Here is a 27,669-nt window from a genome sequence, read left to right as displayed (position 1 = left end):
GTTGACAGTCTAAATGTTATTTAAAGTGTAATTTTGCCACAGTTGGCCACTGTACTGTAATACTTACTCTGGAAAAATAGTTTTGTTTTGCTATATGTCTTTGTACTTTGAAGTTGTTTATTTTTGCTCCATGTTCTTTGCATGTATTAGTTTTTATTACATCATGTTTGTTAGCACAGCCGTAGTGTGTAAGTACGCAGGTGATGTTCTACAACGGAGAAAGGAGCTTTTCTGTGAAGGAGAAAGGACCCTGTGATCACTGTAGATATTCTCTTTTAGTTCCTTTATTTGCATATATATGTTCAATTTTTAGTCAAAGAGCCACCTTCTAAAATAGTTTTTTGTTTCTCTACGAAGTTGTAACACATCTTAAGGGTTGTAGTACACCCATAATTCCACAAAATGATGGGAGTTTAAACCTTTGAAACATTTCGTGGAAATAAATTAAACAGTAACTGGTAACAGTGAACTTCTTGTTTCATTTGACATTAATAACAGTCACAGTAAATCAGTAGCCTTAATTTGAGGAAAAAATTTCTGAGAATGTATATCTGGAGCCCAGCATTTTATAGAAGTTAATCATGGATGTGGGAAACCAGTAAAGAAGACAATCTAAGCATTTGAAATGTGGTGCTATAGAAGGACGTTCAAATTCAGTGAACTGATAAAATACAGTGAGTTTGTGCCTTGCAGAATGGCGAGAAAAGAAATATATTAATACATGTCACAGTGAAGAGGGACAGGATGAGAGCTCAAGTGTTAGGACATCAGTAAGCTCCATATACTAGAGGGAGTTGTAGAGGGTAAAAATGTCAGAAGACAGAGATTGGAATAAATTCAGCAAATAATTGAGGACATTGTGCAAGTGCTATTCTTAGGTGCGTGGCACATGAGTGGAAGTCGTGGCAGGCCACATGAAACCACTCGATGGGCTAACAACCCCCCCCCCCCCCCTCCCCCCCCGGCCACCCCCCACCCCTCCAGAAAAAAGAATGGAACCATTTAAGATGAACTGGGAGAACTTATTGGTGGGCAGCTATACCAACTCTACCTACAAGTATCTAGCAGAAAACAATTAAAGTATATGGTATTGATAATAATGTGAGTACTGTGAAATATTTAACTTCCAAAGTGAGAAACTTAAAGAATGATTGTAACTAATATTTGGTGTGATGAATTGTTATGGAAACTGCACTGTCTAGCCACATTAATGTGACAGGAGTGGATTAGAGTTGAAAATTAGGCCATTAGAGACAGAGCACACTCTGGGGTAAGGAAGGATGGGAAAGGTAAGTGGCCATACCCTTTCAAAGGAACCATCCGGCATTTGCCGTAAGTGATGTAGCGAAATGATGGAAACCTTAATCAGAATGGGTAAACGCGGGTTTGAACTGCCGTCGTCCTAAAAGCAATCCCGGTGTGCTAGTCACCATGCTGCCCCACTCAGTCACATTAATGTAACCACTGCCTATGTTTGACGTCAACATGCAATAACCATTCAGACGGTAGGTGACAGTACTAGCAGTGGAAAGTGTATAAAATGTGTCGAAGGATGAGGAAAACTGTGAAGTCCTTATTGTAATGCAGAAACAGAGTGGTTTTTCTAATGTCCAAAAGAGTATGGTCATTGGCCTTCAGGTCAGGAGTGGAAACATTTTAGAAACTACTAAGGTTGTAACCCATTTGCTTGCTGGCATGGTTAAAGTGTACTATGCATGCCGAAGTGCGCTATCCAAAACTTGCTCTGTGGGCAGACACCTTCCAACAGTTGGCAGAGTGAACTAGGCTGGAGGAGGGAGCATTATAGGCTGGAGAATGTTTTTGTGACATTCTCTGGGTGATCATGTCATCCTGGAAGGTGCAGTGCATCATTACAAGTATGCAACTATCCTTGGCAACCATATCCTCCCTTACATGCAGTTTCTCTTTTTCTTCGCATGATTCAATCAACCAGCGAGACAATGCAATGTGTTGCACAGCTCGCAGTGTACATGTGTGGTTTGAAGAGCACTGGAATGGGTTTACTGTACTCCCCTGTCCACCAAACTCCCAGGATTTGAACCCAGTAGTGAATCCATGAGACCACATCAATCAGGCTGTTTGCACCTTGCATTCTCAACCAAGACATCTATTTCAGCTGGCCACAACATTGTTGTTGGCATGCCTCCACATCTTTGTTGGTGCCTTCCTGAATCTCATTCATATTCTTCCTGCACATCTCACAGTGGTCCACACTGCAGGTGGTGTATATTGAGCTTTTGGTAGCTGCCACATTAATATGACTAGCCAGTGCAGTGATTCTTAGTCATTGCTCAGTATCATACCATCATCATAAAATATGAAATTTAAAATTTCTATGGTGATGCTATTTGTGCTCAATCCTGCCTCTACATGTGCGAGACAGACTAAAAATGATAAAGCAGTAGCCTGACTTTGACAAATGTTCCTGGGCAGATGTGATGTGTTGATACCAATTTCTGCAGAAAAATTCCTTCACAAATGCTGGCTTTTGGGCCAAGGGTGGAAGATTTTCTGAAACAGCTAAGTTCGCATACTGGCATGGTTAAACTATACCATGCATGGCATGATGTTTTGTGCTCCTTTGGACAGATGGCCATTGGCCTATATGGTGTGAAGTGTCTTAAATTAAACACCCTGCAAAAAACATTATGGTCAGGTGAATGTTTTTTTGGTATTCCTTGGGGTATATTGTCATTCTGGGAAGCACAGTAGATGAACACAAGTATGCATCTATCCTTGGGGACCATATCCATCCCCACATGCAGTTTGTTTTCCCTCAGCACTTTGGCATCCACCAGCAGAACAATACAATGTGTCATACTGCTCACAGTGTACACACATAGCTCAGAGAGCACCAGGATGGGTTTACCATAAAGTCATGGCCACCAAACGCCCAGATTTACTCAGTTGAGAGTCCGTGGGACCACCTCGATTGAGCTGTTCACACCATGGATTCTTAACAGAGACAGTTATTAAAGCTGGCCACAAAACTGGAGTCAGCATGGCTCTGAATCCTTGTCGGTGTCTTCCAGAACCTCATTGACTCTCTTCCCGCATGTCTCGCAGCAGTCCGTACTGCAAAGGGTGGTTATTCTGGCTTTTGACAGGTGGTGACATTAATGTGTGTATCAATCTGCTGAACAATAAAATGAGAGGAGCAAGCTGTTTTAGCTGCTTGTGATGCGAGTGTTCTAACAAAATTTGTTGAAAATTCTACGTTATTTTCAGTCAAAGAAGCCCTTCATTCAGCATTGTTCCACGTAAATTTTTTTGTTTGTCATCTCACTCAGTTGCATAGCAATGAAAAACAGAGTATGCCAGAAATTTCTTTCCTGAAACTAAATCTACTGCCATAAATTCAATGATGCTATTGCTAATTAAGTCACCATTGCCTATTGCCTTCATCATTCTTTCCTACATTGTGTAGTCATTTACATTTCTTTTGCATCACACGTTTTCAAGTAGTTCCTGGTTTCTAAAGACATGCCCATCTTAGAAATCTGTGCAAAGCCCTTTTTTTCAGAGAGGTATAGGTGAAATTTAAGGAAAGTGTACAGGTTATTTGCAACAATCTGCATTGTAGCGTATACGGTGGTTAATGATAGTCATTCTTGATTTCATGGGTGTAAAGAACTGGGTGGTGCGAAAGTAATTCAACTGTCAGAATGCCATCTCCATGGCAGCAAGGCTATGTGTACAGCTCTTACTCTGACAAGTATGTTATCAGTAGATCAGTAGCACAATGAATCAGAACCAGTTCATAGTCAATGATGTACCCCTATGACCATTTCCTTAAGCTATTTATCTGCAGCTGATAAACTAATGTAAATAATGAATTCCTGTCAGTAGTTACATTTCTGTCAGATGTTAATCTACATAGACAGGGAAATATTTTATTATCGCTGGGTTATTAGTGGTAGCACATAGTACACTTTAGTAAAAAGTGTACTCATGGCTCGAGACGAATGTGCATTTTTGTAACCACATAAGCATTTCATTAGCTTTTGAGAACCTTTGCTGCAGAATATTTGGTGTATAACCTGTAATAACAATCCACATAACAGTGCACATGTGCTCTGTTCTTGTCTCAGCTTCAGTATAATAGTAGCAGAGAAAAATCTTTACTGCTTTCACTTTTGGTTGCAACAAGATACGTTACTTGCATTTTGAATGATACATTTTAAGCAAGTTGTGCTTTGTACCATAAAAAAATATGTTCTGCAACTTACCACTAATTCCATCAATATATGCATAAAAAGTGAATATATCAATACATAACCTCCAAAATGGTTTTGCCATGGAGCTAATGGTGTAATAAATGTGAAGCATTGCAGTATTTATAAATCAGTCTCAAATTTACACCATTTTGGTGAACAAATGGCTCTATATAATACTTGGTTGAATACTGAAAATTGCCAGTGATGAATGCCAACATAAGTGAGCTTTAAGTAACTTGCAATAAACAAACAAATAAGAAATAGCATAATGGAGTACATTTAAGGCATCTAGTGCAGAAAGGTACATGATATTAATGACATGGAAGACAAAACTGAGAATAACCTCACTCTTTTTCACAGATGATGCAATTATTTATTTCCTTAAAAAAAGACCTGCACAAATATTCACTTAGATCATAAATAGATTTGAAAAGGTGCAAACATAAGCAGCTCACTTCAGATGTTCAGAAATGTAAAATTGCGAAGTTTATAAACAACAACAACAACAACAACAACAACAACAACAACAGTAGTAGTAGTAGTAACAACAACAAAAACAACAACAACAATAATAATAACAATAATAATAATAATAATAATAATAATAATAATAATAATATTTTCTGTCCTATGACTACCATGACTGCCACAGCTGGCAACATCTATTTGTAACAATTTGTGGGGATATGAAATGGAATGACCAATACACAGTTACCAGCATAGGTAAAGCAGTGGCAGTCTTCACTTCATTGGAGGAGTACTAGAAAAATGGAGAGATTACTTATAAAATGCCTGTTTGACCCATACCGAAGGGCAGCACATACGGTTGCTTGACCCACACGTGAACATCACAGATATACTGAAAGACCTTAACTGGCACACATTTGAAGGTAGAAGCCAACTATTCCCAGAAAGTATACTTCAAAAGCTTAGAGAGTAAGCATTAAATTAGCAGTCTGGGAATATACTCCCAAGGCCACTGCTTAAAAACACAAGATGAGACTAATTACTGTGTGCACATCAGCATTTAAGTAACCATTCTTCCTGTGCTACGTAGGCATGTGCATTTAGAATGAGTAGTAGACCTAATGAGTGGTGCAATGAGAAGGGCTGTTCCTACTCTAGCTTACATCTTCACTGTATCCCCATTATCTAATGCAACAACAGCAAGTGCATCTGTCTCCAATATATTTCATATGTATGGTAGCATTCAAGTAGAATAAGGTCCATCACTTATCAACAAACCAATAAAAGAGCTATCCTCCAATTTGAATGAAACACCTCCTTTACTGTTCCTGGTCATTAATTGTTTGTTTATTTCCATAATTTGATTTAGAGGTTTGAATATGGCTTGTATGTTTTGTGTTAAGACTGTGGAGTAATCTGTAGCACTGTCTCAAGTTGTCACAGGCTGTTTTCCATGTCTTTTTAGATCACATACACTATCATACTTTATAATCCTCATTCCCTTACTGTTTCTAAAGTATGATGGTGTATATGATTTAACACAATGACAACAACACACATCACTTCTAAATTTTGACACAACAAATACATGCCATATTAATGCAAATAAATCCACCTGATGTTGGAGGTTTTAAAACTCCAACACACATTATGGAAATGAAGGACTAAAGAAATAAGTAAAACAAAGGAAAATCCTGGATGGAATAATGATGTATTGCTACTCACCATATAGCAGAAAGGTCGAATCTTAGACAGGCACAACAAAAGGACTACAAAACATGTAAGCTTTTGGCCGCTTTTGGCCACAGGGTCTTCTTTGGAAATAGATAACATACACAAAAATAAAACATTCACACAAATGCAGCTCACACACCAATGACTACTGACTCTGGCTGCTAAGACCAGACTGCAAACAACTGTGCATGGTGACAGAAACATTCTGGATTACGGGGGTAAGAAGGTGTGGCTGGGGAGGGGAGGGGGAGGGGGAGGGAGAGGGAGAGGGAGAGGGAGATCAGGGTATGGTTGGAGGATGGAAAACTGCTGTTGTGGCAGCATACAGTGGTGAAATGGAGAGAGGTTAGGGCAGCCAGGTGTAGTTGGTAGTTTAGACGGAGGGCAGGTGGAGGGGCGGAGGGGGGGAGGGGGGGGGGGGAGTCAGTAAAGGAGAGAAGTAAACAGACTATGGGTGCACTTGTGGAACAGAATGCAATGGAGGGGGAACAGGGGACAAGATAAGTGTGTGAAGGAAATGGCTAACAAAGATTGAGGCCAGGAGGATTATGGGAACATACAATATATTGAAGTGAGAGTTCCTACCTGCGCAATTTAGAAAAGCTGGTGTTGGTAGGAAGGATACAGATGGCAACGGATGCAAAGTAGTCATTAAAATGAAGAATATTATGTTGGGCAGCATGCTCAGAAACTGGGTGCTCCAAGTGTTCCTTGGTCACAGTTTGTTGGTGGCCATTCCTGCAGACAGACAGGTTGTTGGTAGTCATGCCCATGTAGAACAAAGCACAGTGGTTGCAGCTTAGCTTATAGATCACATGACTGGTTTCACAGGCAACCCTGCCTTTGATGGGGCAGGTGATGCTTGTGACCAAATTGGAGTAGGTGGTAGTGGGAGGAGGAATGGGACAGATCTTGCATTTAAGTCTGTTACAGAGATAGGAGGCATGAGACCAGGTATCGAGAACAGGGGCTCTGAAGGGATGGAGAATTAGATTGTGTAGGTTTGGTAGGTGGTGGAGTATCATTGTGGGAGGGATGAGAGGCTAGTGGGTAGGATATTCCTCATTTCAGGATGTGATGAGAAGTAGTTGAAACCATATCGGAAAATGTGATACAGTTGCTCCAGTCCTTGGTGGCACTGAATCATGAAAGGAATACTCCTTATGGCCATACAGTGGGACTATGGGAGGTGGGAAGTGGGAAATGACTGGGGAGATAAGGCACAGGAAATATGATCTTTACAAGGTTAGGATGGTTATCATGGTCTGTGAATGTCTCAGTGAGACATTTGGTATATTTAAAGAGGGAATGCTTGACATTGCATATGCTATGGCATGGGTGGCTAGGCTGTGTGGAGGGGACTCATTGATATGGAATGGATGGCAGCTGTTGAAGAGGAGGTATTGTTGGTGGTTGATACATTTGATATGGATGGAGGTACTGACGCAGCAATCTTTGAGGTGGAGGTCAACATCGATGAAGGTGGCTTGTTGGGTTGAGGAGGACCAAGTGTAGTGAATGGGGAAGAATGTGAGGAGGTTCTGGAGGAATGTGGATAGGTGCCCTCACCCTCAATCCAGACCACAAAGATGTCATCAGTGAATCATGTGACAGGTTTGGGATTCTGGGTGGTTGGGAAGGATTCCTCTAGATGGCCCATGAATAGGATGATGCCATGTGGGTGCCCATTGCCTTACCCCGAGTTTGTTTGGATTTGATGCATTCAGAGGAGAAGTAATTTGAGTGAGGATGTAGTTAGTCGTAGTGACCAGGAAGGAAGTTGTAGGTTTGGAATCCATCAGGCATTGGGAAAGATAGTGTTAAATATGGGCTGGGCCATCAGCATGAGAAATGTTAGTGTAAAGGGAGGTGGCATCAGTAGTGATAAGCAGGGCAGCATGTGGTAAAAGAACAGGAACTGTGTAGAGTCGGTGGAGGAAATGATTGATATCTTTTATATAGGAGGATAGGTTGCGGGTAACAGGTCGAAGATTCTCTCAGTGGGGGTGTGGTAAATGGCCACGATGGGGTGTTTTGGGTGGTTGGATTTATGTACATTAGGAGGCATGTAGAATGTAGGAATGTGTGGAGTATTAGGGGTGAGGCTCTGAGATGGACCTAAGAATTTGAAGAGAGACTGGAGATCTTGCAGGACTTCTGGAATGGGGTTGCTGCCACAGTGACAGGGGAAGTATTATACCATTATGTCATTATGTTATTCAATCTGTATATTGAGCAAGCAGTAAAGGAAACAAAAGAAAAATTTGGAGTAGGTATTAAAATTCATGGAGACGAAGTAAAAACTTTGAGGTTCGCCGATGACATTGTAATTCTGTCAGAGACGGCAAAGGACTTGGAAGAGCAGTTGAACGGAATGGACAGTGTCTTGAAAGGAGGATATAAGATGAACATTAACAAAAGCAAAACGAGGATAATGGAATGTAGTCAAATTAAATCGGGTGATGCTGAGGGAATTAGATTAGGAAATGAGACACTTAAAGTAGTAAAAGAGTTTTGCTATTTAGGAAGTAAAATAACTGATGATGGTCGAAGTAGAGAGGATATAAAATGTAGACTGGCAATGGCAAGGAAAGCGTTTCTGAAGAAGAGAAATTTGTTAACATCGAATATAGATTTATGTATCAGGAAGTCGTTTCTGAAAGTATTTGTTTGGAGTGTAGCCATGTATGGAAGTGAAACATGGACGATTACTAGTTTGGACAAGAAGAGAATAGAAGCTTTCGAAATGTGGTGCTACAGAAGAATACTGAAGATAAGGTGGATAGATCACGTAACTAATGAGGAGGTATTGAATAGGATTGGGGAGAAGAGAAGTTTGTGGCACAACTTGACTAGAAGAAGGGATCGGTTGATAGAACATGTTTTGAGGCATCAAGGGATCACAAATTTAGCATTGGAGGGCAGCGTGGAGGGTAAAAGTCGTAGAGGGAGACCGAGAGATGAGTACACTAAGCAGATTCAGAAGGATGTAGGTTGCAGTAGGTACTGGGAGATGAAGCAGCTTGCACAGGATAGAGTAGCATGGAGAGCTGCATCAAACCAGTCTCAGGACTGAAGACAACAACAACAACAATGTCATTAACTGATCCAAGTACCAGGAAATATTTCACTGCTGTCATTTCTGAATTCACTTCATGTCTAAGTTACATTGACATAAGTATTTATATTCGCTGTTGCCACATTGCTGTGCACATAATGCAAATTTAATTTAATTTTAAGGGAGTTTTAGCTTTAATTCTGCTTATAGCAGAGTATGAGAAAATCCATAGCAGAATATTTATAATGAATGAAGTGAACTAAAAATAGACATGGCTGGAAGACTAACACGGTCCATAAGAATAATTAATACACATTTTATGTGAGTAACAACTGAGAATGTCAGCAGGGAGTATTTCAGTATCTTAGTCGTACATGGAAAACAGGAAAAGGTAATGTTTGGTATGTAAATACTATTCATAACATTATACAGAACATTCCTTTCCCAAAGTGATTTTGCAAGTATTGACCCCTTTCAGAAAACCTCTTGGCATTAGAACTTTGCTAACTGACCATGTTCCATTTAAATTTTCATGCCTTAGCATGGCTCATGGAAAAAATATTTAAAGCCATATTGTGTTGAAGACACTGAAAAATTACTTCTACAAAAGATACAAGGAAAATATAATGCAGACTAAACATACAGAAATGTATTACTTATTCAGTTTCCGCGATATAGCATATAATGCCACTGATTTGTGATCAGTATTTGTGTACATTTATTGGCTGAGTAGAAAATGATACAGAAAAGATTTAGTTTGAACAGAGGCATTAGACCTAAAATAAGATTGAAGTTTTTTTAATCAGTGCTTCCATGTTGAATCTTCCTCAACTCTGATATTCTTTCAGTCTTAATTGTGTGGATGAGCAATATGGAGGAGCAGTGCTTATCAGGTCTGAGGGTCATTAACATTTTGTTTTTATTATTTATGTATGCTCAGTAGAATATGTTATCTTGGTTTCAGCAACAGCTTTGTGGTCCAGCACAACCATTCCACCCCTCGTTCAACGCATGCGTGTGCTCAGACTGTTGGCAGCTAACAGTACGTAGCCCATTAGAGGCTCCAATACTCCTGCATGAAGCTCATGTTTGAGGATGTTGTGGGGACTGTACATATGTTATTTGTTCTCAGCTAACTTTTTGTGCCTTATCTGCCAGGGGAATCTTCCATCAGGGTCTTCTCAGTTATGAAAACTATTTTCTCATCCTTATTCAGATTATATTAACTTCTCATTCATGGAAGGAGATTTATGGAGACAGTGTTGAAAATGAAGAATATCTCACACTTGTAGAATTCTTGCTTTCAGACCACAAGTAAAAGTGACGTCTTAGCTGTTAATTAAGAGTGACTGACAGTTAAATGAAGTGTCTTGTGTCTGCATAATGAACAAGATTCCAAGCAAGACTAATAACTACTTCTGAGATAGTGACTCTATGGGATTTAAATTATCTTCAATGCTGAATGGAATAATGGAACCCTCCTGCACATTGAGGAAACTGTTGTTGAAACAGTATAAAAAGAAGCAATTACAGGAAACATATTTATCACATTAAAGCTGATAATGTGCACAAAGGTTTCATGTTTACATGGGGAAACTTCATTGTGCAAGGCCAACTTAGACATCTTTGAACAAGTATTGCAAAGTTTTGGCATTCTGAATATGTACCTTCCTATCTTTTTATACAGTGCTGCATGTCAAACAATTCTTGTGTAATTACCACATTTTGATTTCTTATGGACAGTCTCAAGAGTGCTAAATATTAGGCACAACCCTTCTGGGACTCAAGAATGATAACAATAAATAGCTTCTTTTGCTTGTATGGAGAGGAAGAAACCACATCTGACCACATTTGTGCTGTGACTGATGTTCAAAAATATCTTGTTCCAGTACCTTCTAAAAATGTTAGTGTTCTGTCAGACACATACTGTAACAAGATATCTTACCCACCCATCTTAAACCACTACTAATAGATTCTTTCAAGAATCTTAACATGATATATTAAAAGCAACCCGTCTTTAGTTACTGTCCTAATACCCTTAAGCGTGATTGTGCTAGTGTGCAATTGACGCCATTGCTCCACTACTCTCCGTGCTATCTTTGCTCTCAATAGAGGAAGATCTTTATACTTTTTTTGCCACTTCTGTTGTGGGTTGAATTACTATAACCATATCAAATTATTTATTCAGTTGAATATGAGTGTTCGCTCATTAGACTTAAAGCTATCAACAAGGGATTTCATATTGACCCCGTATTTCTAGATTTCCAGAAGGCTTTTGACGCTGTTCCTCACAAATGACTTGTAATCAAATTGTGTGCTTATAGTATATTGTCTCAGTTATGTGACTGGATTTGTGACTTCCTGTCAGACAGGTCGCAGTTTGTAATGACTGATGGAAGTCATCAAGAAAACAGAAGGGATTTCTGGCATCCCCCAGGGTAGTGATATGGATCACCTACTGTTCCTTACCTTTATAAAAGATTTAGAAGACAACCTAAGCATCTGTTTCTGGTTATTTTCAGATGATGCTGATGTTTATCATGCAGTGAAGTCATTAGAAGATCAAAACAAATTGCAAAACAATTTAATTTGAATAGTGCAAAAATTGGCAATTGATCTTAAGTAATGAAAAGTGTGATGTCATCCACATGAGTACCAAAAGGAATCTATTAAACTTTGGTTATACAACAAATCAATCAAACCTAAAGGCTGTAAATCCAACTAAATACCTAGGAATGATAGTTACAAACAACTTAAGTTGGAAATAAGACATACAAAATGTTGTGGAGAATGTGAATCAAAGACTGTGTTTTATTGGCAGTACACATAGGCAACTCTACTCAAGAGACTGCCTATACTGTGCTTGTCCATCCTCACTTGGTGTAGTGCTGTGCAGTGTGGGATCCATACTAGATAGGATTAATGGAGAATACCAAAAAAGTTCGCAGCAGGGCAGCACAGTTTGTATTATCAAGAAATAGGGGAGAGAGTGTCATGGACATGATACAGGATTTGGGGTGTACATCGTTAAAATAAAGGAGTTTCCCCATTGTGGTAGGATCTTCTCACAAAATTTCAATCACCAGCTTTCTTCTCAGAATGAAACTATTTTGTTGACTCCAACCTACATAGGGAGAAACAATCATCATAATAAAATAAGGGGAATCAGAGTTCACATGGAAAGATTTAGGTATTTGTTTTTCAGCCCTCTGATGGAGAGTGTAACAATAGATCATTAGTGTGAAGGTGGTTCTATGATCCCTCTGCCAGAGACTTAAGTGTGATATGCAGAGTAGCCATGTAGATGTATAAGCAGACGCAGAATTTATTAGTGAAGTGACTAGAATCCATACTATCCCAAAGCATTTTACTCGTGCCAAATGTGCACAGAAGAGAACAGGCCTAGTGTGATTTGTTTGTCAATTAATATGTAATCAAAGACAGTTTACATAAGTGGATGTTGGAACAACATAATCTCTAGAAGAACTGCTTAAAATTGTTTAAGAGCTTTTTACTGGGGACCTCCAAAGTAAATTCGCCATAAATACACTTTAGAGGGAGGAAAAATACATGTTAACTGTAACACACAAAAATATCCATGATAACTCAGATTTGTCATTCCTCTTATATGGTTGTAGTGGGTGTGTCAACTGGATGTGCTGTATTTTAACAAAGGAGAATTCTTTTGTGTCTTGTAGAGACCTGTCAGTATCCTCTCGGCTAATGTGGTCAGAATAGTTTGAAAGACTCTGTTTCACTGATTGTGCACAGTTCTTAGTGTGTCTTGACTTGGCCCTTTCATCATAAAAAAGATAAAACCACATAAAACAGTCTTATTCATTGCATCAAACTCAATGATTGTGTTATTAGTAACACTACTTACTTCAAAGATTCAGTAATAGGCAGTACATGTAGCATAGGCCCTACTGAAGAATCAGATTTTATATGTTCTTGATTATTGTCAATACTTAATATGCTTTATGTCTCTGACTTGTGGTTTCAACATTTTAGACACACCCCTACCACAGTGCATCTTGCAACATGTGTATTGGTTTTTGCAGGTATCTCCATTGCTCAGAAATAACTGAATTGATTATAGTGAAATATTTATCCAAAATAGGAAACAATGAAATCTTCCACATAATGCACAATGCAATAAAATGTGGAAACATCTGAGGGATTTAGTATCTGACGGACTCTGGATTCAGTTCATGAAAATGGTTTCCTCAATTGTGTATAAATAAATATTAATGTGAAGTATAGCTGAAAACACCAAATTGCTTATGTCGAACTGTTTTGAGCTTGTCACCACAGTGAAAATAAAAGTGATAGTGAGCTATCAGCGATACCATAACATTCCAAAAATATTACAAAGCATGTGGAGAGTCATCTTAGCAAAATCATTCACATTTATTACGCTAATGTCAACCTTTAAAAACATCCAAAAACCATTGAAGAAGAAAGTGAAACAGGTTTTATGTTTCTCAACCAGTCCTATCACCCAAAAATTTGTAAAGCAGCAGCATTTAGAAGCTTAGCAAATAGTCAGTACTGTTCCAGTGAGTGCAGCAGATAGGGTAAATGACCTAAATATTATTAGACTGATAGCAATAAATAATGGGTAAAATGTGAAGATGGTAAAACATCTTACCAGTAGGACCAAGAAGAAGCATAAACAGCAAGGGAAATAAGATTGCCACTATACAATATTTTGAGAAAATTTCAAAGGAGCTCAAACATTTCTCAGCCATATAATGTCCAGGTAGCATTCACAGCAAAATACTTACTAAGAAATAGTTCAGAGCATGAAGTTGGAAACAGGAGAAGTAAATTTGTACAGGTTGTTTACAAAATACAATGTGAATCATGTGAAGTGAAAAATATATAGGACAAACATGTTGGAAATTTTGGACAAGATGTAGGGAGCATTCAGATGGTTTTAGAATGGGCCACTTCAGCAGACCAGTGGTAGCTGAATATATGAGACTAGTCATCCCATGGAAAGTACAGAATATGAGTTACAGGTGGTATATGTAGATAAGAAACGAAAGAAACTTGACCTGCTTGAACTTGAAAGAGGAATTCACTGATTTAAAGTTGATATGAATTTCTTAATATACAAACTGGTAAAAATTAATAAGCCTTCTTCACTGGTTTTGTGTATCTCTTTTAGATTGGTGTTAGTACAATAAATGTCAAAGATTTTGCATAGATAAGTTAGACAGCCAGATTGTGGGAACTTGGAGCTTGACTCCTGGGATGTGTTGCTGGGGTTATAGTCCTAATGTTAGTGGTTGTATGCTAAAGTCTTTATAACAAATATTTCTTGGATTCTTCTCAGGAGGAGAACTTTCAGGGATGTGGAATGTGTTAAGCTATACATGAACCAAAAGAAGCAGTTGATGCTCCTATGCTTTATTTGTGCTTACACAGGCTAAATTTATTGTAATAAAATTTGCTGCAAAGCCATATTGTACAAAAGAAAGCAGGGCAACACTTTTTTAGTTACAGTGAATAGTTGCTACTTACCTATTTTATTACAAACAAAACAAAAATGCAGCAGGAAATCAGCTAAGAAGCAAAGCAAGAGTGATCCATGTATTAGAAAATACTGACCCCCCTCTTGTTCCCTGTCATTAGCAAGTGTCATTGTGATGAAAACTAATTGTACACTATCTCTGGGAATAGTTGGACTGCTCTTTTTATCTCAACAAAATTGAATGTTATTCATTGTCATCATGAAATGTTCTGAAACTGTGTCAGTGAACTGTTTTGTCTATAAAGGTGGTGTATTTACTTTGCTAAACACACATTTTTCCAATAAGGTAACATTTAAAAATTTTTGGCCCTGTCTTGATAGCTTATATCATTGGATCAAAATTGTCTGCACCTTTGTTTCTTCCACTTTTTCTAATAAAGTTTCTAAAGCATTTTCTTGTATTTCCAATCGTTATATTTATATAGTGGATTTTTGCCTTTTTATTGAGTTTTATTGAAAAACAGTGTTGCAAAAAGTTTTACACATTTAAATAAATTTGGAAATACATAAGGTTGACTGTAGCAGCTGCATAAGCAACTAGTTAACTGTTCCAAAACTTATATTTACTTAATACTTTTGATCTGCTTTAGTAATCTAAATGATATGTTGATGTGTAAATGTCTGTTAGGAACTAAAGGTTTTTTTTTTCATCTCAGTGTCTGGAAACTACTGCCATATGGAAAGGAAGAGAGTCTGATTGTAAAGAATCTCTTTTCAGTGATAGAAAAATATTAATTATGGAGAAAATGCAGCACTTGAAACAAATACTAATCCTGTTAACTTAAAGAAAATGTCACTGTCATACTTCCCTAAAGATCGTATAGTTTTGAGGACAAAATTAGGAATGAAGTTTTTAATATGGAAAGTGTTTTAAATGTATCAAAGGAAAAATCTGTTGAGAAAAGAAATTATGAGACAGAATTTCAGGTATAAAAGTGATAAACTATCCTTGATTTTGGATCTATTAGTCCCTCCCATGGGGAGGAGAGAGGAAGGTTGAAAAGGAATGGTAAGTCACTCAGAATACAGAATGACAGGAAGTCACATGTAGTGGGAATATGGGTCACTCTTACCCTGGAGTCTGTGTGACCCACTCTTCTTTGACAACTTTTACCAACCTGTGTCTCCCTCCTCTTTGAGAAAGGAAGTAATAGTTCCAAAAGCTGTGTTAGGGTCATCACTTTTTACTTTTATATGTATCTGTTGGCCATCTTAAGCATTGTGCCCCTGAAGGTAGGTACTAAAATACTGTAAATTGTTGCTGTCACATTATGTCCATTTCTTTCAGCCTTGAGAACATGATGGCTCTATACACGATGATGATTAAACAGAAATAAAGTATTACAACTGAAATACGTTTCTGTTTCTGATTTACATTTTCATTCCTCTAAAAATCAGGCTGATTCACCCAGCATTGAAAATAATAAGTGGGTCCTGATTTCACACAATAAAAAAGGAAAGTGTTACTCATAGCAAGGTTTGAGCTGTATGGAGTGCCATTTTCCTTTTGGCCAACCATGATTTTGGGTGTAGACACACACAGTTCAGGACATTCTTACTAGCTGTCTTGAGCAATAATTTTCAAGAGAAGTCAACTAAACTCCAATGGAAAAAGGAGTTGACTTCAGTGTTTTGATAGACTTCGATATTTTATTTTAGTTTGTACACATATTGACTGTGAATGCTGGACTATGAAAGTTAGCTTTCACATTGTAAACCTGGAAGCAGAGCCAGTTCAAGGCCCAAATGAAATAAACTGCTGCTTGAGGTGCCAAGCTGAGAGATTTCTATACAGGACATATCACAATTGGTACTGGTTACTTGGACTGCCAAGCTAGAAGGGCACCAAAGTATATCATCTGCATATGGTGCATATAAAAATTAGTAATGGAAACTGATGTGTCAAAGTGTGACGGGGCAGGGGGGGATGGGAGGGGGAGGGGTAGGAGGTGCCAAATGGTAAGTGGCTTATGTGAAAAAATGTTTTAGAACTGGCCCTGCCTGAAAGCAGTTATGATGACATTGATACAGGTATTATCATGTTTCACAACAAACAGCTAATCTTTGCAACAATACTTCTATGCCTCAACTCAACAAGATGCCTCCATTTAACATGTAAAATGATGGTTACTGCACAAAACTGTGTAAAGATTTCATTGCTAGGGAAATGATAAATGTTTTTGTGTGTGTGGCTGGTGTTATCTGGTGCTCTCATCTTTCAATGGAAATAGAATTCACACTCTCAAGAAATGTTGTAATTCTCTGCCTATGATGCTTTAGTGCCATAAACAAATTAGTAGTGCCAGTAATAATTGTGTGCTATTACATTCACAGCTGATACTTAAACAGCTGTTGGTGGTCGGTGTATAATAAAAGTTAAAGGTTACATTTTTTCTTCAGTTCTGTACTCTATTATACTCTCTGTGACTCTAGTCCTAATTTAGCTACTTAAATTTGAGTAGAATCTTTCTCTGTTCTCTCTGTCTTTCCTTTTGGTTTTCACTTGAATGAAATTTGAGCAGGAAGCCTTCTAAAGCTACAGTTGGGGTTTGGTTGCATACTCTTTTGTGTCGTATTGTGTATCTAATGTTCTTTCTACTGTCACTTTCACTCTATTTCTACAATCTAACAAAGGAATCAGTGCTTTTTTCATACCAGCAATAACATCCAATCTCACTTTAATTCATTGTCAAGCAACAATGAGTAGTTCTCTACATGTTCTCATTAACCTCAAAGACAATAACTGAAAAAAGCATTTGTTTTTCTTTTTGAATTAGGAAAAACTGATTTTTTACTGCTGCGTGCTTTTCTCCTGTCTCTGTTAGTTTTGTAATTGTAAATAATTATTGCAGATAAAATCTTAAAAGTGAAATGGCATGAGAGAGGAACAGTTGTGGATCAGCAATCAGTTTGTTAGCATCTGTGAAGTAATTGGTTTCATATGAACAAAATAAAAATAGAGATCATCTGTACTAAAGTGTCTGTAAAGCTGATATTATTATTATTATTATTATTATTATTATTATTATTATTAGTAGTAGTAGTAGTAGTAGTAGTAGTAGTAATTCAAAATTGGACTGAGCATACACATGCATACTTTGCATTAAAAATTAAGTATCTCCCATCTCATCACTTTTAAAACACAAAATGCAAGTTACCTAATATTCTGGATGTGGCCATCCAAAAAACGAAAACATTTCATAACTGCTTAGTCACTGCTGCCTCTTCCCATGGAAAATGCTGCCCTGCACTTCAACTACACAGTGTTCTGCTACTGTTAAGAAAACAAACTTAAGGACTTCTTTTTGGTATCCTTATAACTATTCCCTCACAAATTGGCATGTATGACCTTTTTTCTCTGTCAAACAATGAAGTATAATATCAGTTCTTCTCCTGGATACACTTCTTTCTCTTTTCAGTTCTCGGATACACATTTTTCCATCTCTTCAATACTTGCATATTACATTATTCAACTTTCTCTCCCTCTCTAATGTTTGTTGCTGGCTTGGAACACAGTCTAAATGTGCATGGCTAACTGATCTTCATTGTTCTAATTTCTGCTATTCTAATTTTCTTCTGTAGCTATAATTTTAAATTAAATTATATGTGCTGAAATGAAATAGTACAGTCATAATGTTGCGAGGATAAATAAATTAATAACGTATTCAGATCGCAACAAGAATTATTTGATTTTGATCATTAAATTATCTGACTTATTTTAAGCTCTCATTTTGTCAGTTGATAAGCACTTCTCAAATTTGAAAAAGAAGGAAAAAGGTCCCTACCATGTGGCCTAGCTAAAATCTGGTTGTAAAATATGTTACACTTTCTGAGAACATTGAACAATATTTGTGAAGAAGGAAAAGTGCATAACCACATATATGTTCTAGTACATAGATAAATATAAAACACTCTTGTTAGTATGCTATAATGCTGATGAAGTAGTAATGAGACTTTTAGTTGTTTCCTTGTTATGAGGAAGTTGCCTACATCATTTACAGCAGACTGTCCATGCTTGTTATATAGTAAAAATAGTTAAACAAAGGCTATCATGTTAATCGATGAAGTGCTGGAGTACTAATGTTGGCATTCAGGAAAACTGAGAAAAAACTGATTAAATGCTGACTTTTAATAATAAACACTCTTCTTTCTTTGCTAAAGACAAGTGTTTTGCATTATATTAGAAAATCTCAAATTTTGAGGATATTTTCTTTTTGTAGGTCATTCTATGGCATCTACAGATAACACTTTGAGTGAATGACTGAATCTGTATAATTTTCACAGCTATGCAGCTCCAGAGGTCACCAGTGGGGAGTATTTTGCCACAGCATGGTGCCAGTTGGATTCAGCCACTCACTTCTCAGTCTCTGCAAGCTTGCCAGCAAAAGCTCAGATTACAGTCACTGCAGATGGAAAGGGAACGTTTGAAACTGAGGCAGCAAGAGATTTTCAGACAGGTATTATCATGTCATATTTCACAATTATAACACTAGACTGTATGTGCCCATAAACACTCCTTGAGCGCAAGTGCCGACTACGTAAGTAGCCCAACAAGAAATTATGTAATTTACAGATTAGGACATAGTTTAAAGAGAACACCTTGTATAAATATGAAACATCTTTATTTTATCACCTTTACACATACAATTACTGAAATTTAACTTTTTAACTACTGTAAACAAATAAGTAACAAACTCTTCAAAAATTAATGTTCAAGCTCCGGTTTTGATGATGATCACATAATTTGAATTTTAAAGAGAATACTTATTAGTGTCCCAATTTATGATTTTTTTCACAATCATCTATATTCAATTGGCATACATTCAGGTCACAAGACAGCCTGATGATCGCTACAAATGCGTCTCTTACATCTGCTGCGATTACGAGCTCAACTACAAAGAAAACAACAGACAACTCCTCTGTGAGTAAGTGTAACAGTGTACATTGATTGTTCTGGAAGTCCAAGAAGTAATCTGCCTTTCAGTTTGATAGCTCTGGGTATGTTTTGCTGCGATACTCAACACACAATAGAAGGTCTTGCTAGCGCGAATCCAACTTCTTGTAGGCAGTGATGGCAGACGACTTTTGTTTCAGTGTTGCTCATCTTATATGTCACAAGACCATTTATGCCTGCCATATTGACAAAATTGTAAAACAGTGTGAGAAACCATTGGTGGCTGTTTCAAGTAACCCTGTATTGTCTACACTTTTTGTCAAAAATATCGACACCACACTCTGTTTGGTTATAAAATGTTATTATTTCTGGTTTTCTAGCATTACTGCTAGCACCATTGGCTATGTCCTCATTGTGATGTGTAGAAAATAGCAAATCGTGGCTTTGCACATCACTGGCTAGTGTGCAATCAGGTTGAAACTCGAAAATGGATTTGTTGATTTCTTGGTTTTATGTTATTTCGAACAATTCAGGTATCTGGTTTATTCTTTCTTAGTGTTCCTACAATCATAATCTTTTGAATTGACAGTTCTTTGCATGTAGGACACTAGTAAACCAGAGATATTGCATCCCAGGTCATATAACGGACTCAGAATATGATGGATGGTATAAGGCACTTCATTTGATACTCTAAATGGTCCTTCTGGTGGCATGCCTATGTAAATCTCAAAATTATATGCATATGGATACTTGACATCCACCACCATAATCTTTATACAGAACATTGCCAGTTTGTTTGGCATGTACATCATGAAACCACAGCATTCCTTGAAAGGGACTAACTGCTCATCAGTCACAATATTTTCACTTGGAGTGCAAATTTATGTTTGTAATTTGGCAAATTGCAGCCATTTGTTTGTTTGATTGATGAGCCTGCCTATCTCTTACATAATCAGAGTGGGTAGCTTGCAGTAGGAATTGAAATCTACTCTCTGACATAATTGTATATACTAATTCAGTGCCAGTACCTTTAGATTTCTTCGCCATTCACAGGAAGTTCAAATTATGAATAAATTCCTTTAAGTACCTTTGATTTCTGTCAGGTCAGTATGAGATGCATCGAAAAGTTGCAGAAATTGTACAAGAGCTGTTGTAGCATCTTTAGCCAAACCTATTGGGCCTGGTGGATGAGTCAAAATGTGAGATCTGTTCTAGAAGTGGATGGTGGGAAAATGCTCCATTTCAGGCCATCATGAGACTGAAAGGTAGACAAAACCAACAGGGGCATATCTTCATCATAGTCTTCCTCACCTTCCTGTTGTGTATCAGACTAGAGAGGAGACACAGGTGGAAAATTTTGTCCCACAAGCCCTTTTTCCTCCTCACTTTCACGCAAAATGTCACAATCTTTGTCATCTTCCAGTAGCCACGTCTGAATCTGTCCATAAATCTTATTTTTATAACCCACCATCTAAAAATACAATATAAAGAATAAGAAATGGCTCTAACTGCAAAAATGTGTACTCACAACAATACTATAAAATGTGCAATGCTTTTCTGGTGTTTATTACAGTTATTGTATCATACCTCAGTTTCACAACTTGTGCAGTCAGAAATTTAACTTCCACGAATACTTATGGGGGCTAAGAAATAACCCACAGACTTCGATGATGAATTATTTACATGTCGTTGCTCCATGGGAGTCAGCATGTTACTTGGGAGAACTGGGATTCTTCCTGAAGAATACACAAAGCAGCGGCATTGTAGCATGCTACTTGTTGAAAATAAACAACTGTTTTACTCGCTGGGCTACCCATGTTGGCTGCATATGTACTCTAGTGATAGCAAAAATTACCACAAACACTACATCTGCTTTGGAATAAATATTTCCTCATTTCTCACAGATTTCAATGGTCATTTGACTATTTCCAGATATTCTTACTTCCTTGTTTGGTACTTCTATGATTAAGGTGGGTTGAGCCAACATATATCAAAATATTGGCTCTGACTTGTGATGTAATATTTTTTTGTAACATGTGCGAGCTTGTGTATGCAAATGAAGATATAACATAACACTGACAATATTTCATTTTACTTCTATGCTATTTTTTGGAATATAAGTTGTGATAACACATTAATCTGTAGCCTAACACCAGGTCTACATTAGGTTTAAAGAAAAGATTGTGGATTGGTGACACATGTACTTCATACATTTTGGATTTCGATGAGTGGTTGGGGTATGCTAGTTTGATGATGTCATGGACTGAAGTGGCCTATTACATTAACAAGCATATAATACCTATAAGAAATATCAAGGCAGAATCAAATGTATTGCCCTTATGTTAACTAGATTTCTTGTTAACTTAAAAATAGATAAGTAATCTGCATTTGCTTTGCTAGAAATAAATCTTTGTACCTTATGCTTCCCAGGTATGCCTTTCAGTTCAAGCTTGGTTGCTTAGAGCTAGTGACTATGACCTGAACCAGACTAATATCCTTAATCAAGAAGCCAAATATCTGATATTCAAAATGTCCAAATAAAGTTCAAAGTCATACGTATTCAAATAACATTTAGTGACAAGTTTTATTATATGTGATGACACACATTTATTTATTTTGGCTGTATGCATGATAATTCACTGAAAACAATAACAAATTGCCTTATTTTCAAGCAGATGTGGTAATTCTGAATATTAATGAGAAGATTAATCTAAAATAATTATTAATTTAGGTAATTAGAACTATCTCACTAAATAAATAATGCCATAGTGTGCAATTAAATAATGAATGGTTGGCATAGTCCATATCAATTCAGGCTGGCTAGGAGAAAATCTTACCTTCATAGTCTCAGATGTTATTGAGTTTAGCATGTGTTAAAATGAAGGACTAAGTAAGGAACACTTATATTTTTATATTCTCCAGAAAAAAATTTCTGCTCCAAGATACAGCCTCCAAAGATGACACTGTGCCTACCATTTTGAAGATTTGAATTTTGGAAAAAATTTTAAAGTGCTCTAACTCTGGGACAGTTCTAAATATTTTTTGGGGTTTCTTTTATTTGAAAGATAATTGCTTTATGATTACAAAGAAATCCTCCATTTGGACTTACCTGTCAAAGTTCTTTTTTTATAGTGTTCTGAACTTTTTATAATTATGGAAAAAAGCATTTTTTTCAAAAATGCTAGTCCATAAAATTTTGATTTTTTTCCCCCTGTTGATTTGTACCATATAGTTCTACATTCCTTGAAAAAGAGAGCTGCCACTTTCAGGTTGAACAAGTTTTATAATAAATTCAAATTTTTGGCATACATAAAACCTGTTTTATTACCATATTAACACATAAAAGGCTCATAAAAATCAAGACCTAACCTTATTTAACATAATTTTAGTTTTGAAAGGTGAGTAAGAGAATCATTTTTCAAGCATTTTTAAATGGTTCCAAAATGTATGTGAAAGGTCGAAAGACCTAAAGTTTTCAATTTATACAACTTTTGTACACTCTGTTTTGTACTGAAATTAGCCAGTCAGTGAATGAAAAATGTGTTCTACTGCTTCATTATCTTCCTTTGATATAGAGTGATGTCTTCCTGTTGAACCAATGGGAACTGGAGCAGTTACAATCTTCAAAACATTGTGAACAGGAAGTGAGCACTAATGGCATTGTCACTGTTCTTCAGCTGGAAACATGTATCCAATAGCTGGTCCACGTGGTAGCATAAAGTTCACTACAGTTTTGTTTAACTCGTAACTGGTGTCTATAATTTCTGCAATCCATGAGTCACAGTCATACACACACATCACAAACATCCCCCTTCTCAGATTGTGAATCTGAATATTATCCTGCTGCTTCTGAGGTGTTGTCCAAACAAATGAAATTTCATCTTTCTCGCTCCTTAAAGTGTGTTAAATGTGAGTTTGCCCATCACTTTTGAGCCCAAGAATGTGTTTTCTGAATTCCTTTCACAGGAGTAGTTTGATTGGACCATTCTTCTTTTTTCTGCTCCCAGAATTCTTTGATTTCCTCTTTGGACAAAAGAATGAGGGCTGTGGATGTGTAAGATTCCATGACTCTTGTAAAATCCTCAGCATTGTGAATTGGAGCTGTATTTGGTCCTGAAAGATTATGTTTTGTAGCATGGTGCTTCAGCAGGCCGCCTACACCATCACAAGGCCCCTTCCCATCACCAGTAGCACTGTATACCTTGTCAGCTGGCACAAGTGACTTACTTAGTTCAAACTGCTGTTAAGGATTTTTAAAATGTCTAGGAGCATTATCAGAAATAACAATCATCTTCTCTGCCTCTGTTTGCAGTCGAAGAATTTTGTGCACTGCTAGCAAAGCATGTGCTGAGCTATGTCCTGTGCCATCACTTATAGCTGCATCACTTGTGGTCTTGTTTTGAAAATATGTCACTCATGTTAAAATTGGAACCTGGTTATTACTCCAGTGAATTATACCATTGTACTTCTTGTGGGTGAATTACGGACCAGTTCTCAGCAAAATCAAAGTGAAGCACTAAACGTAGTTCTTCTGTCTGTACACACCCTTTCACTTGAGCAATGTGTTGTTGTTGCTATTTCTTCAGATACTGGTGTGTTACTGCTTTCACTGACCATTTACCAAGGTAATCAATGAAACTGTCAAAGGCAATGGTTTTCCTAATTAGTTTATGTTCCTCCCACGTCGCATATGTAATTTCTGCAGAGTTATCTGCTTTGTCTTCCAGGCCAAGTGTCTGTAAAGACAGTCCTCCCTTTCCAGGGTAGTCACCACTTTCTTGAAACAAACAAGTCTCTCATTTTACATCACAGACTACTAATGACTTCACACACCCAAGCAAGGTGTCATATGTCACATGCTCAGTAAGTTCTTCAAAATTGCCACACAAAGTTCAAAATTCGCACAGTACACACATAAACAGACATCTCTGGGTGGGTTTGGAACTACCCACTTAGGTCATAGTGCATAAAATTTTGATCTTCCAGTATGTGAAGTTGTTTAGTTGCTCTTATTAAGTGCAAAAGTTTCTTTAATTCTGCATGTCAAGTACCTCTTCACTTTCACAACTTTCTGACCTTCAACTGTTACACTTATAGGGTCTTTCCTGTTGGCACTCCAGTGAGAACAGTCCCTATCTTCCAGATAAAATGACTGCATTATTTGAACTTGAGCTGCTTCTATAGGATGACCATAATATGGATCTTTTCTTCCAAAGACTCCTTTTACAGACCTTACATTTTTTGATTTGTTTGCCATGTACTTTGATACTGATTGAACATGGTTCAAAATTGTTTTCTTTGAAAATGTCTCTGGAATAATAGTTAAAACTTGCACCTTTTCACTGTAGGGTACACAATATTCAACAGCTGAATTCATATTTGTGAAAAATTCCTGATAGTGTGTTACTGTATTCTTATATTATTTATTACACGTAGCTTGTCATCTGCAACCAAACAGATGACAAGCTACCTGTATTAAATAATACATAAGTGGTCCTGAAAAATTATGCACACAAAGTGTGAGGGTATTAACAAAAAGAAATGAACTGTTGTTTGAACTAAATATCCACATAAATTTGTAATCATTTAGTAAAAATGTTCATATTGCAGATTAAATAAAATGGAAACCCACTGATGATGGCACAGTGCTGCTGAAACATGTTGGGGTACTTGGAAAAAACGGTGTGTTGCATAACTGGTGGACTTCACATCCTAAAATTTTAACTGCAAACATGGTAAACACAAGGAGCTGCCAATCTAAATGACGGTGGATACTATCGTAATCATAAAGCAATTATCTTTCAAATAAAGAGAACTCTAACAAAACATTTAGAACTGTTCTAGAGATACAGCATTTAAAATTTTTTTCCGAAATTCGCAACTTCAAAAGGTGTTCAGTGTCATGTTTGGAGGCTGTATCTCAGTGCAGAAATTGTTTTGGAGAAAACAAAAAAATGTGTTTCTCACTTACTCCTGAATTTTAACGTATGGTAAATTCAATAACATAAGAAAGTGTGAAGGTAACCCCTTGCCTGAAGAGATACGGATTATGCTGGTTCTTTTTTGAGTGGAGGGTAAGGTATACATATACAATGAAAAACCTCTGCTTTAAGTTTTCATGTGGTCCAGACCTACAAAAACAAAATTGAGGAAAATGCAGAATTGAGGAAAATATGAGCAAAAACACATGTAATTGACACACATGATTAAAATTCGTTGTCCTCTCCAATACTTTGTTTAAAATCTAAGTGAAGAAAATTAGGTGTGCAATACAATGTTGATACAACAATTTGTAGTAATAAATTACATCAGTTCTTAATAAAAAGAAAAATCACAGTTGTGTAACAGCAAATAAAGGCTCATTGAAAAATTGAAATTGTTATCCGAGTGCAATGTGAATAGCATTATTTTTTTTTTTTTTTTTTTTTTTTTTTTTTTTTTTTTTTTTTTTTGCTACAACCACAAATTATATGTTCAAAACACCCATTATTGAGATGTCATCCTTTGTGATCACCTAGAAAAAAGCAAAAATTGATGAACATGTTAAATTAAATCAAAAAATATCACAGCAGCTAAGTGGTTAAACCATAAGAATCAATATGGACTTTTGCTTAATGACATACTTTGTCACCATAGCTGTTATTGTTAAATGCTTTTCTTATGAGCTACACTTCATATACTCACCACCATTAAAGTGTTATTTTAGGCTTGAGAGAAACAGAGACACGAAAAATGAGTTTACTTCCCCACTTGACGTTACAACCTTATTATAAGTCTCCTCAGTGAATTTCTATACACTGTGTAAAATGTAAATTTGAAACAAATCTCAGGTGCTGCACTCTTATCACTGCTGCCATTCTTCATTATCTACAGTGTGTGGTGTGTGCAGTGCAAAGTATATACAGGAGTAATGTATGTAGTTGTTGCAATTGTATCGTGTCAAATTTGAACATAAAAGTATTTGTGAAATGTATCACAAAGCCCTTGTTCTCTTTCCATGTGACATCTCTGTTGAAGCACATCATTTGCATGAAAAGTATATTTTAAGTACTTCACAACCCTACCTGCACTCCCATCACTGAAGGGCCACTGCTCCTCTCCACACATCCAGCAGGCAAGCTCATTTTATGTGTGTTAATGTGGTGTGGTAGCTGCGCTGGTTACTGGGTGACTTAATAAGTTGCCAGCCAATAACAATTCACTATCTGGAAATGGGTGACATTTCATTGATTATGACAGAGCATATTCTTAAAGAGACAGTGCTTGAATTTGAAAAGCTGATGATTGATGTTGTTTCTTAATATAGTATATCGGAAATACATGCAAAAAACGAAGACTGAGTTACAAGTGACACAAGGTAAGTTAGTGGCTGGGTCACTTCGTCGTGTATTGTCTCAGTCTAGAGCACATCATCGACTGTAAGCTAGTTGTAACATAATTGTATCAGAATCGTATCATAATGGTGGGGTGAAGCTAAATATTACAGGTTGTGTTGGCAAAACCAATAATGGTTTTACGTCAGAGTTTCATCTCTCACATCTCCTCTCTCCACAATGGCGTAAAACATTCCCTTAACTCCTCCAGCACCCGTGAAACAAACCATCTGTCCTTCGTGCACTCATAACTCATTCAGTCAAATCAAATGTCAATAGGAAGAAATCGAGAAGAAGTCAAGTATGATGTTGAGTAATGACTGAGACTCGAGGTAAGCCATACTAGGAAGAAATATAAATGCAAAATTGGGGAGTTTTTAGCATTTATCTTATGGATTTTTCACAGGGGTTATGAATTAATGGTGTAGAATTGCAAAAAAAAAATGTAAAATCTGGGAGTGCAACGTGAAAGTTCCACTGTAGTGACTCTCACTGAATTTCTTGTGTCTTGTTTCAGCAAGAGCTCATGATGAGGCAACCAACAACAGATTTGGCCACATCAGCTGGGATGGATCCATTCCTGTCAGGGCTGACAGATCATTCACGACAAGAATCTGCAGATAGTGGACTTGGTATGGGTACAAGCTATTCATTGCCACACACACCAGAAGACTTTCTCACCAATATGGATGACAATATGGATGGAGTTAGTGGTAAGTTACTCTGAGGACCTACTCTTATCTGTTCTCATTAAAAGCAGGTTGTACCTGTGAAGTTTGAACTGATGTTTATAGCACAGCTATAATTGTATCATTATTTCATATTTCACAAAAATTTCTGATAATGAAAGGACAGTTTTGTAAGTA

The 27,669-nt window shown here is 37.0% G+C and overlaps 1 protein-coding gene across 3 annotated transcripts in view; it reads left to right on the top strand.

Moving 5' to 3' along the window:
- The window catches only part of LOC126272747 (transcriptional coactivator YAP1), a 328,068-nt gene that overhangs the window by 283,339 nt on the left and 17,060 nt on the right, over nucleotides 1–27,669 (top strand). For 2 of the 3 annotated variants that reach the window (XM_049975829.1, XM_049975840.1), the window contains 2 exons: nucleotides 18,821–18,993; nucleotides 27,321–27,516. In XM_049975829.1, the coding sequence (XP_049831786.1) occupies nucleotides 18,821–18,993; nucleotides 27,321–27,516 (369 nt within the window). Of the gene's footprint in view, nucleotides 1–9,961; nucleotides 10,040–18,820; nucleotides 18,994–27,320; nucleotides 27,517–27,669 lie in introns of all 3 variants that reach the window. The other variant, XM_049975818.1, reaches the window with a different exon arrangement.

The sequence above is a fragment of the Schistocerca gregaria genome, chromosome 1 (assembly GCF_023897955.1).
Source record: "Schistocerca gregaria isolate iqSchGreg1 chromosome 1, iqSchGreg1.2, whole genome shotgun sequence".
NCBI lineage: Eukaryota > Metazoa > Arthropoda > Insecta > Orthoptera > Acrididae > Schistocerca > Schistocerca gregaria.
Note: the sequence above shows the minus strand (reverse complement) of the source record. Positions and strands in the feature narration are given on the sequence as shown.